The sequence below is a fragment of the Quercus robur genome, chromosome 6, assembly GCF_932294415.1.
Source record: "Quercus robur chromosome 6, dhQueRobu3.1, whole genome shotgun sequence".
In the NCBI taxonomy this organism is placed as follows: domain Eukaryota; kingdom Viridiplantae; phylum Streptophyta; class Magnoliopsida; order Fagales; family Fagaceae; genus Quercus; species Quercus robur.
The window spans coordinates 40,187,865-40,201,138 of record NC_065539.1 but is presented as its reverse complement, the minus strand read 5'-3'; the positions used below and the strand labels follow the sequence as shown (position 1 = coordinate 40,201,138).

At 32.7% G+C, this 13,274-nt stretch overlaps 1 protein-coding gene across 2 annotated transcripts in view; it reads right to left on the bottom strand.

Annotated features, from left to right (window-relative positions):
* The window catches only part of LOC126688732 (calmodulin calcium-dependent NAD kinase-like), a 32,801-nt gene extending 20,728 nt beyond the window's left edge, over positions 1 to 12,073 (bottom strand). Inside the window, exons 1-9 of one of the 2 annotated variants that reach the window (XR_007644345.1) lie at positions 11,891 to 12,073; positions 11,605 to 11,817; positions 11,221 to 11,444; positions 10,953 to 11,023; positions 6,570 to 6,797; positions 5,549 to 5,681; positions 4,911 to 5,248; positions 4,631 to 4,775; positions 4,005 to 4,352 (exon numbers count right to left, since the gene is read on the bottom strand). Coding sequence is in view for 1 of the 2 variants with exons in the window: in XM_050383538.1 (XP_050239495.1) it covers positions 4,110 to 4,352; positions 4,631 to 4,775; positions 4,911 to 5,248; positions 5,549 to 5,681; positions 6,570 to 6,797; positions 10,953 to 11,023; positions 11,221 to 11,444; positions 11,605 to 11,817; positions 11,891 to 11,900 (1,605 nt within the window). In the remaining variant the exon portion in view is untranslated. Of the gene's footprint in view, positions 1 to 3,929; positions 4,353 to 4,630; positions 4,776 to 4,910; positions 5,249 to 5,548; positions 5,682 to 6,569; positions 6,798 to 10,952; positions 11,024 to 11,220; positions 11,445 to 11,604; positions 11,818 to 11,890 lie in introns of those variants that run through there. The other variant, XM_050383538.1, reaches the window with a different exon arrangement.
* Positions 12,074 to 13,274: the final 1,201 nt, after the last annotated feature.

The window sequence follows — 13,274 nt, the reverse complement described above, 5'->3', positions numbered from 1 at the left end:
AAAAATCGATTTACGATACAATTCACAATTTTACAACTATGCTAGGAGGATCTTACCAAGTTGTGGTGGCGGCAGTGAACAAAGGAGAGGAACGGTGGGAGCTTTGGCCAAGGGGTACTGAGAGTGAGATCAAGAAACACTGCTAGCGGTGGTATTGATGGTGGTATTTATGGATTTGGGTTTAAATCTGCCGATATGAATCATACCGGGTGTTTGGGTTAGAAATAATTTGGGTTAAAACAAATTCCAAATTATTAAGGTTAGTAGAGATCAATAAATATGGTAAAATGTTTAAAATTTTAAATCCCAATTTTTTCAATATTGAAATTTTACACACATAAGTTAATAAATCATATAATTAATAATAACTGATCAAAAATTTTAGTGTGTATATTAAGAATGACAAAAAATTGTAGACTAATGATGAGATTTCCAAATACTTTATAATATAAATTTTATGGATGGTGTAACATCCTATAGATAGGTGGACGAATTACTTTCTCAAAAAAACATCAACATATATATATATATATATATATATATATTTATATATATGGGTGCACAAATTTAAAAATAAATAAGAAAATCAATATGGGTGAGCGCTAAAGTTGCAAAGCCAGCTATTTTTGAATGGAGAGAAATGTGGGCATGAGTTCGCATTTTTTGAAAATGATGCACTCTTCTTGGCTATGTGTTTTTTTTTTTTTTTTTTTTGGTTCTGCCATGCATCAAATTTTGATTTCGTATGTTCTTGAACTTAGGTCTGAGGTGTCAAGTTTGATATTTTTGTCAACAGAAGTGTTGATGACGACTACTAGATTACTAGTGCATTCCTATTCTTGCCATGTTAGTGTAATTAAAGAGAAAAAGAGGTGAGTAAATTGAATGTAAGCAAGAGTTAGGCGAAGGAGGAAAATGTGATTTTTTAATTTTTATCACTTACCAGAATGTGGACATCTCTATTTTGGACCTATTGAAAGTGTCGATTTTTTGAAATTAATTAACACTTGGTGAAGAGAAGGTAATACAAAAGACATTTGCTAGTTCCTACTTTTTATAATAGCATGAAGGTTTCGTATGATCCTTTCACATAAAGACTAAAACTTGCTTGAAATAATGATCTTTTGTATGATTTGATCATTAGGCAAGGCATGTTCATTGATCTGGTTTATTTTCAGCAAGGAGAATGATCGTTTTTGGAGTTGTTGAATTTGGAAGTCCATGACAGTAACTATTAAGTAATTCAATATACATTAAGTGCATATTTGAGATTTAAGAACATATGTTTATCCAAACACACAAAAAGTTCTTCTATGTATTCATGCAACTCCTTGTAGCTCAGCAGATAAAAGCTATCCCTCTATGTGCATCAGCTCAACTTGATTTTCTCTATTGGTCGTGGGAAAAAAATGGAGTTTCCTCGATGAAATCGGGTTATAAGCTTATATGTGAAGATTCAAGAAGTGAAGAAGCCTCGGGTTCAACCAAAAATGGAGTTTCGAGCTTGTGGTATGGGATTTGGAAACTCAAGGTGCCTGGTAAGATTAAACATTTTTTGTGAAAGGCATGCGCAAATAGTTTACCAACCAAAGTTAACTTGATGAAACTAAAAATTCTAGCAGACTCTCTATGTCATCTTTGTGGTAGAATTCCTAAGGATAATAAACATGCCTTGTGGGATTGTGAAGCGGTGAAAAGTGTGTGGTGTAAAGATTTTAGCTGGGTAAATCAATTTGAGGCAATTCATGTCACATTTCTTATTAAAGAAAACTTCTAGAAACTGCTTTGAGAGAAAACTATTTGCTTCAATTGATTAGAATGAAGAAGTAATTAAGTTAGACTAAGGATCTGCCTTATATACACGTTCACAGAGCAAAGAGGGAAACTAAACTGCTCTAACTAACTTTTATCAAACTAATCAATCCTAATATTACAGTTGTACACCACTTAAACACTCTCACGTGCCAACTATCACATGTGCCAATCACTTAAGTAAAATGCCACCGTTTGCCTTTAACTTTCCTTTCTTCTTTTGCTTGTAAACTCTGTCGTTTTGATTTGGTTTTACATCACTGCATCTGTACTCTTCTTCTTTCTTCTTTTCTGTATTGCTTTCCTTTATGTCTTCTTTCTCAGTTGCATTCTCAACATTTCTAGATTTAGTTGATCCATTCATATCAAAACCAAGAGTTATCAAGTTGTTTGCAACTACGGTATAGTTCATTTGGACACACCGAAACAAAACCAAGTTGATGGAAAAGACTTTACCTCTAGGAAGCATTGCAAAAGCTGCAAAAAATTTTCTACAACAATTTTAGTCATGCCAAGAGGAACACAACAAGGGAAGACAAATTCAACGATGCAAGTGCTGCCACCAAAACCGGGTGATTATAAAAGCAAACTTCGACGGAGCGATGATAGCAACCAGACGTGCAATGATTTTTTCCTCAGAAATTGGCCTACAACAGTGCCAATTTGAAGGTGATTCAGAAATGGTATCAAGGCTCTTCAAATGGGTGATATGTTTTCCTCATCCTTTAGCCATTTAGTAAGGGATATCTTAATTCTTGTAACCTCACTCCAGAGTTTTTTTTTATCTCATATTGTTAGGCAAGGCAATGCTGTGCACATGCTTTAATCTAGAAAACAAAACTTTTTTTTTTTCCTTTATTAGTTTGGATGGAATCTGTTCCGTCAGATACAGACGCTTTTGTTTCTATTGATTCTTCAGTTTTTTAATAATATTTTCAGGCTTGGTCCTGTTTCTCAAAAAAAAAAAAAAAAAAACTCATTGACTTGTAGCTTAATTGATACCACCCATGTACAAATAATACAAGTTACAGGATTAGCAACATATTATAATTATCTCAAAAAAAAAAAAAAAAAAAATCCTCAACAATCAGCATAGCAGACCCATCATAGGCTCTCATGTGGTTGCAAGAACAATAAGCTCATTTTGCAATCATAGGGCCCAAAATAAGGGCAAGAAAGGCCCCTTTTCATTTTATGCCTTCCAAGCACAATTCCTATACTTTTTTTTTCTCATTTTTGTTTGGATTTTTCATGCGCACTCGAACCACATGATGAAAACAATTTCGAGCTCAAACTTGATTTGGTAACTTTATTGCTTTTCCAACTCAGAAGTGGCAAATCAAATGAGGTTGGAACAAAAACCCGCACAAATATCATACAATAATACATGGACACCCTATGTAAAACCCATTTCATCTGGTCATGAGGGATTGGGCCTTTAATAGTTTTTGGGCCATGATACATCAAATCTATTTTCTTCGACTTTTCTGTTTTAGGACATAAAAAAGTAGACCCAAACTCATGATTTCCGGTTCACCATCAGAATTGAGTTGAGAACCAAACAACTATTGCTTAAAGGATATTGCCCATTTGTATATGTGTTTAAAAACTTAAAACTGTTGTTTGAAAATATTTGTAGAAATAAGTGTAGGTAAAAAAGTGCATGAAAATACGTGTAATATTGTTTAAAAACTGAAAATTATTGTTTGAAAACACAAACCAAACACCCCCTTAAAGCGTGTTTGGATCGTAATTATAAACCAGCTTATATTTTTTTTACTATTTGCAGGTCTCATGTGAATATCTTACTTATTTTATTTCTGCAAAAAAAAAAAAAATTCAACAATAAGCTAAGTAAACTGTTGCTCTTTCTCAAAAAAAAAAAAAAAGAAAAAAAGAAAAAAAAAAGTGTAAACTGTTGCTAGATAGGCATCCACTTGTCAATCTGGGGTCGATTAAATCTCTTCAATGGTCACTCATTGGTGTTGGATGAAACTGTAAGAGATGGAGAGGTCCCCTTGCTCAGATTAAAAAATAAAAATGAAAATTTGAATTGCACCATTCCATTTCCATTTTTCACAAAACAAAAAGAACGAAATTGCATGGGCATTCTTGGATTAACATATAATATTCCAGCTTGGATGCATTCACAAATAAAGTTCCACATTCATTTAGCTGATTTTCTTTACAAGTTTCGTTTGTTACCATTGTTTAAACAACATTATACGTATTTTCACATACTTTTCCACTCATATGTATTTCTAAAAAATATAAACAACGTTACTAGAAATCTTTTATCAAACGGGCTCTGGATTTTCAATTTTTTGAATACAAGCCCTTAGCTCCTGTTGAAGGCTTGCCCTTGAAGGTGACAAAACGATGTCTTTCCAAATTGATCCGGGCCCGGATATTTGGCTTGAGTCTGTGTAAAGCTCGTATACGGATTGGGCTTCAGCATTCAAATTGCTTGCTGCTGTCAAACAGTTAATTTTCTCAGGATCAATTAGCGGCTTGTTGTCCCCATCTTTCCATGCTATCAACTGCACATTTATCAAATTAGTTGACTATAAGAATAAGTATGAACTCAAGCTTTGATATAATGCATAAGCATGTAGATTTCATTAATTTTCATGCAATGGTAACCAAGACAACAAATCTATTTGGATTTTTAATCACGTTGTTCATTCAAAGTCTTTTAAACAAGTCATGTAGTAACTGGTAAATGAGTTTACATACACTTGAATGATCATTTGAAACTGAATCACGTTGTAGAAAATTAGAACTTTTGTTTTAAAATGAAGTTGAATGATCATTTTACCTTAGGTGCACCACCCGTAGAATTGGTGCAAAAGAGCCTCGCATTATCAACGAGTTGGCTGTATCTTAGAAAAGCACTAGCAAATCTCTTGTGGGAATTCAACTGAGAATTAACTCTCACTGCCCTTCCCATTAGTATAGCTCTCCTGTACAAGTTTCCCAAAATGAAGAAGAAGAAAAAAAATTCCCTTGAGATCTAAGAAGCTATGCTATTTGAATTTATCATAGTACAATAATGTTTTCAATAATAACAAAATAATGTTAAAGAGTTTTTATTTTACCTGATGCCTCTAACAACAGCTAAATAAGGATCACAAATCATCCCAACCAACTCGATTCTATAAGGTTTTCTCTTGGGGGCTTCTCCATTTTCATTTGGTTGCTCTTCTTCGTCTCCTTCTTTTACCATCTCCCAGTAGTTTTCAGTAATGGTGCCATCCTCTGCAACCTTGTAACCTACCCCCATTCGGTAACGACATTTGTGAATGGCACGAGCCATATCAATTGTTTGCTCAACAAAGGGCTCCCATGATAGAGTGCCATCCATGATCACATCCCGTCCTTCGTTAAGTGCAGTTACTAGTAGCGATGATGCAGCATCAGTGGAAGATTGGTGCACCTGATTCAATTTGAAGCTCAATTTTTTGGCTGACATAGTTAGCATTTTTTTTTTTTTGAGTAAATAGTAGGAGTAATACTTATTAGATTACATACGAAAATAGTAATAATAATGTTTTAAATTGGGTTTATAATACATTATATAACCAGAATACAACTATAAAAGGGTCTAACCTTTATAGTTGTAGACTGGGGTTGCTGGCATAGTTAGTTGATTCACATAATACAACAAAAATGGTTAAATATTGTTCAATTCAAAAGGTACTCTTTTTATAGAGTTTCAAGAGACAAGGAGATGTACAAGTTCAGCAGTATGAAGCATTTCCTGGTGATAACCTCTAGAACGACTTAGAGCTCTGTAAATAACGTCAGACTCTTTGAAAGCATCTGCCTCTACTAACACGGCATTTGCTTTTGCTTCGGACCAGAATGGTCTGCCAAATGCATATGCAGCCTTGTCAGAATTATTATGATTAAAAGATTAAATTTTATTGTTTCTAAACTTAAACTTTTGGACAAACTATACTAATTTAATTATTATGGTATTAGAGCAATTGATCTTACGTTTGTCCTCTTTGCATCAATTACCGCTAATCCACCACTTCATTGCTTTGTTCTTACTGATTTTTTTTTGAAACGATTTGTTTCCCAAGATATTTAATGTTTGTTTCCCCATCATAAAAGGTCACATAAATATTTTTAGGCTAAATTATAAATTATACCATACTTTATTTTTTTAGTGTAGTCCTTCCATCCACTTCTATTCAAAAAAAAAAAAAAAAAAAAAAACTATTAATCCATTAAAACAGCATTGGTTTGAAAAGGGAAAAAAATACTAATACTAACAACAAGATTTTAGACAAAATTAGACAAAAAGACTAAATTGAAAATAAATTAAAATTAAAGTCTTGAAATGAAGAAAATGAAATTTCAATGATTAAATTGAAAATGTGTTAAAGTTGGGAGTAATTATTTAATATCAAGGAAGTATAACAACGCGATACCTCATTCTCTCACATAATAGTAGATCCTATTTTTATAATTCATGGTGAGATCCATTATTTATGTGAGAGAAAGAAACATATGTCATTATTATAAGAGAATCTAATAATTTTTCCCAAGTCAAAGAGTATAGGTTATAATTTAGCGAATATTTTATTTCGGTATGTGTTTAGAAAGGGTGGGATCACATGTTGTGCGATATACATAACAATGTAGCATTTGAGTGAGGTTTTAGCAAAACTTTCTAGCAATAGTATTCCCAACAATAATGATTATGAGTGTATGTGAAGATAATGGCATAAGAGAGTGCAGGATTTTACTCTTCAAGAATCTCTTTTAGGACTGTGCTCTTGCCAGCTCCCATGCCACCACCCATGAGAAGCAGCACCGGACTTCTCTTACTGTGAGCCATCGGCGCCATTACCTCGGTAATTACTGAGTCACCACCCTTAGGTGCACTGCCGTTTATTGCTTTCATCTCCTCCACCAATGTAGTGAACACCCTTGCCACCTTCAAATTCTTTGTCACCCTCTCAAATCTCTGTTTCCTATATCAGTCCAATTAAGATGAAATAAAACTAATAATGAGTAAAAAGGCAATGTTGAAGATGTCTTAGGAAATGAAATTGTATTGTATATGTTAGGCCCATGAGTTGTGGGCATCGATGTTTTTAATTAAGAAATTTTAAATACAATTGTACAATCTTTACAATTATTAATTAAGTTATCGTTTGATACTATATGTTGTAAAATAATACATATGCTAGCTACACAAGATATATTTTCTTTTACAAAACTTTCAGAAATAATAATTTATAGTAGTAGTATGTAAAGTAATTCCATTCAATATTGAATTTTGTACATACAATCTATATATTACTAAAAGCTGAAGCATAGCGTTTAATGCTACTACTCTCACGTTACGCCACATCAGCTGTCACGTCATTCTTTTTTAAAATATAATTTGTCCTACAATTTTAAAATGGTTTTTACAATTTTTAGCCTTATAAATGTAGTCCACTACTTATTTATTTACTTCCACTATCACCCTATAATAAATCCAGCCCACTACTTATTTATTTACTTCCACTATCACCCTATAATAAATTTGTATAATTAATCTAGCCTACCTCTTATTTATTTAGTTCCACAATCAAGCCCAACCCAAAACATTTTCAATTCAGCTTTAGGTTTTTTTTTGTTTTTTTGTTTTTTTTTTTTTTTTTTTCTCAATTTTCTTATAATTGTTTTCAACATTTTTTTTTTTAAATATTTACACTTCTCCAACCTTTCTCTCTCTCTTACCATTTGATCTCCCCATCTATATATATTACTAAAAGCTGAAGCGTAGCGTTTAATGCAACTATTCTCACGTTGCGCCACATCAGCTTTCATGTCATTTTTTTTTTCTTTTTTAAAATTTAATTTGTCCTACAATTTTAAAATGGTTTTTACAATTTTTAACCCTATAAATGTAGTCCACTACTTATTTATTTACTTCCACTATCACCCTATAATCAATCCAACCCACTACTTATTTATTTACTTCTACTATCACCCTATAATAAATTTGTATAATTAATCTAGCCCACCTCTTATTTATTTAGTTCCACAATCAAGCCCAACCTAAAACATTTTCAGTTCAGTTTTAGGTTTTTTTTTTTTTTTTTTTTCCCATTTTCTTATAATTGTTTTCAACATTTTTTTTTAATATTTACACTTCTCCAACTTTTCTCTCTCCCTTACCATTTGATCTCCCCACTACTTCAATCTTTCTCCCTCTCTTACATTTTCATCTCCCCACTGCCCTCTACATTAATATCATTCTTCCTCTTTCTCTTCATCTTCCTTTATTTTTGTCTCTTCTTATTCACACCCTCTTACTATAAATTTGTCACTATCTCTTCTATTTTATGCATAGTTTTCCCTCACAAAAAAAAAAGGTCCCCTCTCTCTCTCCCTCTTCTCTCTCTCTCTCTCTCTCTCTCTCTCTCTCTCTCTCTCTCTAATTTTTTTGGTGGAATTTTTTTTTTCTTGCATCTCTACTTTAGGTTGATAATTTTTTATATTCTTTAAAACTCTATTTTGGGTTAATACGATTTAGTTTTGTTTTTAAAATTGTGATTTAGTTTTTTTTTTAAAAATTGTTGTTGTTTTTATTTATTTTTTATTCTCTTTGATTGTTAAATGTTATCCTATTGCGTTTTAAAAAATTAAATATAGCATATAAAATATAATATTATTCTATTACATAGCATGATTTAGATAATTTGGTATTTATTCTGTTTCATAGCATAATTTTTTATAGTGCTCAATTTAAATGTTAAACTATGAGACTTTACTAATTTTTATTTATTTTCTAATCCTTTGTGGTGGACAAAATACTCTTAATAGTTGTATTAAAAGTACTCTATAATGCCATTTATTTTGAAGAAAAGTAATGGTTAGCCAAACGAAAATAATTGGATAGGTGACAAATTTTAACTTTTGCAATTTTATTTTTATTATTATTATTTTATAACAATGCATGTATAGAAATTTAATTCTTAGATTTTGCTAATAATTGTTTATTTGATAATATGTTTTAGGCAGCCGAAATTATAATTTCTACAAAGAAAATAACCTTAATAGATTATCAAAAACAAAATTTTATCATAATATTGGTTCAATTAATCATTGTTAAATTTTATTAATTTTTTTTTAGTTTACATTTTTTTGGTATTTTGGATTGTTCCTATATTACATTTATAATTGTTCCTGTAATAAATAAAAATATAATTACGAAATACATTACTCATTATTAGATTAGTTTAAATTGTAAATTTTTTTTAATAAAACCACTATTAAAAATAATTATCACGCACAACGTACGGATTCGCGACTAGTTATTTCTAACACTTAAAGAGGCTAAATAAAATTTTGCGTCTCATGCTAATATTTGCATTTGATAACACCTACCGAATGCAGATAATTAAAGGCCAAATAACTAGCTTCATGCTTGGTCTGTTTGAAGTTTAGATGGTATATGACTGTAAATTATTTCATGTACAACGTTTATAATTTTTTGTTTTTTGGAATAACACGTATGTATATATATATATATATATATATATATATATATTTGATTGATAGAATAACGTATATGTTATTATGGTATATTATACATCATCAAAATATTTTTGTTTTCCCTTTTGAACATAAAAAATATAGGTTTTTTTAGGAAATGTTTACTATTTAGCAAATATGGGTTCCAGATGTGGTTGGAAGACCTTCCTGTGGACATTGCCCCTTTACACTATGTTTGGTTGTAACTTGTAACTAGGGAAAGGGAAGAGAAATGAAAAGAGGAAAGAAAGGAAAAGAGAGAAGAAAATATTTAGTTCTGATGTGTTTGGATATTAGAAAGAAATGCTAGAAAAAAGTGTGAAAATTCTATCTTTTATTTGTTTGGGTTGCATAGGAAAAAGAATTTGAAAAATGCATGCTTTTAAAGTGGTGGATCCAGAAAATATATTTCTATCCTTTCCTGCTATTTCCGCCCAAATTGGGTTGATACTAAGGGTGCATTTGTTTTGGCAGTTAAAAGTTTTCGAAAAATATTTTACATCACTGGGCATGTTTGGGTTGTCCCAAAAAATTCAGTCAAACGGAAAATGATTTCCGTTGACTGTAAATCATGCCCCAAAACCCTATAAAATATTTTACACTTGTATTTTACCTTCAATTGATTTCCACCCCAGGAAAATAGAAGAGAGAGAGAAACAGCAAGAGCTCCGATCGCACATCCAAGCATCGGCGAGTCGCACCCCAGCACTGGCGAGATCGTCGCACCCCAGCACCGTCTAGATCGTCACCACCCAAGACCGATCCACCTAAAACCAATCTCGTTCTCGACCCAAAACTCATCGGCGTCGCCGTTCTCGCCATCGTTCTCGACCGCCGATCTATCTCTCTTTCCCTTGACCGCTAGATTTAATGAATTTTTTTTGTTGGGTTTTGTTTCTTTTGTGTTTATCTATTGAAAAATGATATTATATATTTGTTTGGAAGCTGAGAAAATGTGAGCAACAAGTAAAAAATGTGTTTTCTATAGTATTTTCAAGAATACAACCAAACACTAGAAAATATTTTTCAAAACATTTTTTGAAATGCAACTAAACATTTGAAAATATTTTCATTTTCCAAAAATATTTTCACCTAAAAATATTTTACACTAAAACAAACGCAGCCTAATAGTGTGGGGCACATGAAAAAGCATCACTTCCCCTTATCTACCTTCCTTGTTTCCCTTCTTTTCTCTTCTCTTCTCTTCCCTTCCCCCTTTTCCAAACAGTGTTAGTTTTTCGAGATGGTCATGAAGTTTGTTTTGCTGAATAAATTCCCAGGCTTATCTGACTGGTTTCTCAACACAAAAAAAGAAAAAAGAAAAGGGTATGAATAGTAAGGGTGACATGGGTTCCAATTTCCACCAAAACCAAAGCTGATGAATGTTCACAGCTTTTTAAGGACAAGTAGCTCCTGGTTGATGAAACGATGTTATTTCCGTAAATGTGTCTTACTTTTTAATCAACATTAGAAAAAAAAAAAAAAAAATCACAAATGATGTCACATCGCATAAATATCAGCATTGAGATGACAAGACCACTTCGGCAACAAATCCACAGGAAACAAGAAAATGATCATTATCTTAAACTTAAGGTCACCTTGTAGCTGCCAACACCAAGTCCTTGAGCTTTGCTTTTCGCTCACGGTCTGCAGACTCCTCATTCAAAACCTACCATTCAAAGGAAAAATATGAAGAACTTCAACTAAGAAAATATATAGATGAAAAAAAAGGAGGACATTAATAAACTACAAAACTTCAAACATGGAAAAGAGAAAAGACCCAATCTTTGTTTCTCAATTCTTTTTTTTTTTTTTTTTTGAATTTTTGGTTTAGCATTAAGCTTCTAGTTTAATTTGAAACTGTACCTGACTAATCATAAGAGAAGCATGACCCCAATGAAAAGCAAAATAACTGAGGATACATGTTTCAAACTCTCCAATCAACTTCCTGTAGAGAGATTTTGCATCTGGTTCATTAGAAAAATAATCATAGATGGAATTTTCACAACCTTCGGATTTCCTCAAATAATCGTAAGCTAACTTGCAAAGTTGGGGACATTCACTTGCATCTGAAAACCCCATTTGCCTAGCTGCACCATTTAAAAAATAAAAAATAAATAAAAATTTAGCTTTCCAGATCTTAAAGTCAACAGTATTTTTTCTTCCCAAACCATAAGTATAAGTTGGCATTAAAATGTTGGGTTTTTTAGATGGGTGTTTTTGACAAAGAAAATTGGAAGGCATAATTACCAACATAGTGGGAGAATCTTTCAAGCTTTGCAACACGGCCGGATTCTGTCCTCTCTAGCCGTGGAATGTTAGTTTGGTCTCTCACTGCAGTTACAGTCACAGTTACAGCCTTAGACTTCCTCTGATGGTAATAACATGTGGCTGCAGCTGCTACGAATCCGAGCAAGGAGGCAAAAAGGATGTGTGTGATAATGAATTTACCATGAGCATCACCTGAAGAGAGTTTTGAGTGAGACTTTGTAACAACAATTTGAGAGAGAGAGGGAGAGAGAGAGATGTGGCTTACCTTGCTTCATCTTGTTGAAACTCAAAGGACGATTTCACATCCAAAAAAAGAGGAAATACACAGGAGGATTGCACTAGCTGAAGTTTTAACTTTTGCTTGACTTCTTCATCTATGGCTCAAGATTATTGGACTTTATTAAAAGAAAATTGGTTGAGTTCCAATTCCATCAATGGTTATGGAGAATTTATGCTGGTGACTTTGTTAGGTTCTAAGAAATTATGAACTAATGTATTAGAACTTCAATTTGTATTATGTTGGCAAACCATGATCAAAATATAGAGTCTAGGTTTAGGCTTGCTCAAAGTATGTTTATTTGTGAAATTGAAATTAAGTGATTGCAGAATTTATTGGACTAAATCTGCAAGACTCGATCGATCGAACCACGTACAGATTTATTTTTCTGCAGAGTTCCAGTTCAGCCCAAACTCTACTTAACCGTATTAGGGTTCAAGTAAAACTCTCATATATATAAGGGAAACCCTAGAACGTTTTCTAAAGTGGTTTTTAGAGAGATTAGAGTGCCTCTTGTGCCTCTTTTTATTTTTAGGGTTTTGTACCCAAAGGCTCTCTAAAGGTTGCTCATATTGCGGTTTGTGTAAATCTCTTGTGAAATCTAGAGGAGCTTTCTTTTACACAAACTTAGGGTTTTCAAGGAGGAGATAATCTCTACACCTTGATGATCAAAACAGTTGCAGCTATTAAAACTTAAAGAATACACAAACGGGGGTGCTTGTAGCTGGTGGGAATCCAAGAAAGAAGGAGTCTGTGGATTCGGAGTTTGCACGTGGTCGTGTCAGTAAGTTCTACTGGTTGGTAGCATTAGGAAGTCGAGCGGGGGTGCTTGTAAGTCATTTTGTATGAACTTCGATTTTTTCTAGTGGATTTGCTTTTTACCTTGAGGATAATTAGGTTAAATCCTCCCCAGGTTTTTACCGGTTTGGTTTCCTGGGTGATCATATCGTGTGTTATTTATTTTCCGCTGCTTTGCATGATTTGATCTTTATATTTGTGATAACCTAGACTTGTTTAATTGGACTAAGTAACAACTTGACTAATTACCTAGGTTTAATCAATTGTTTAAAGGGTCTAAAAACTGTCAGACTTTGCGCGCCAGTTGTTACTTTTTATTATTATTGCCTTTTAGGACCTGTAATAAGTAAAGATATCATGATATGAAGAAATCAATTCGATGTATGCGGTATGCCTGACAAACTGCATTGGAAATTGTAGGCGTGATTTACCTTAAGGTAATTACCAAAGGATTTTCGGCCAAGCCTCTTGGAGGCAAATACAATAAAGACATGATGCTTGGATGAAAAGACAAAATTAACGGTCAAAGCCTCCAAGTACAAATAAAAAGAGACATTTCAATTAAGAGCATCCA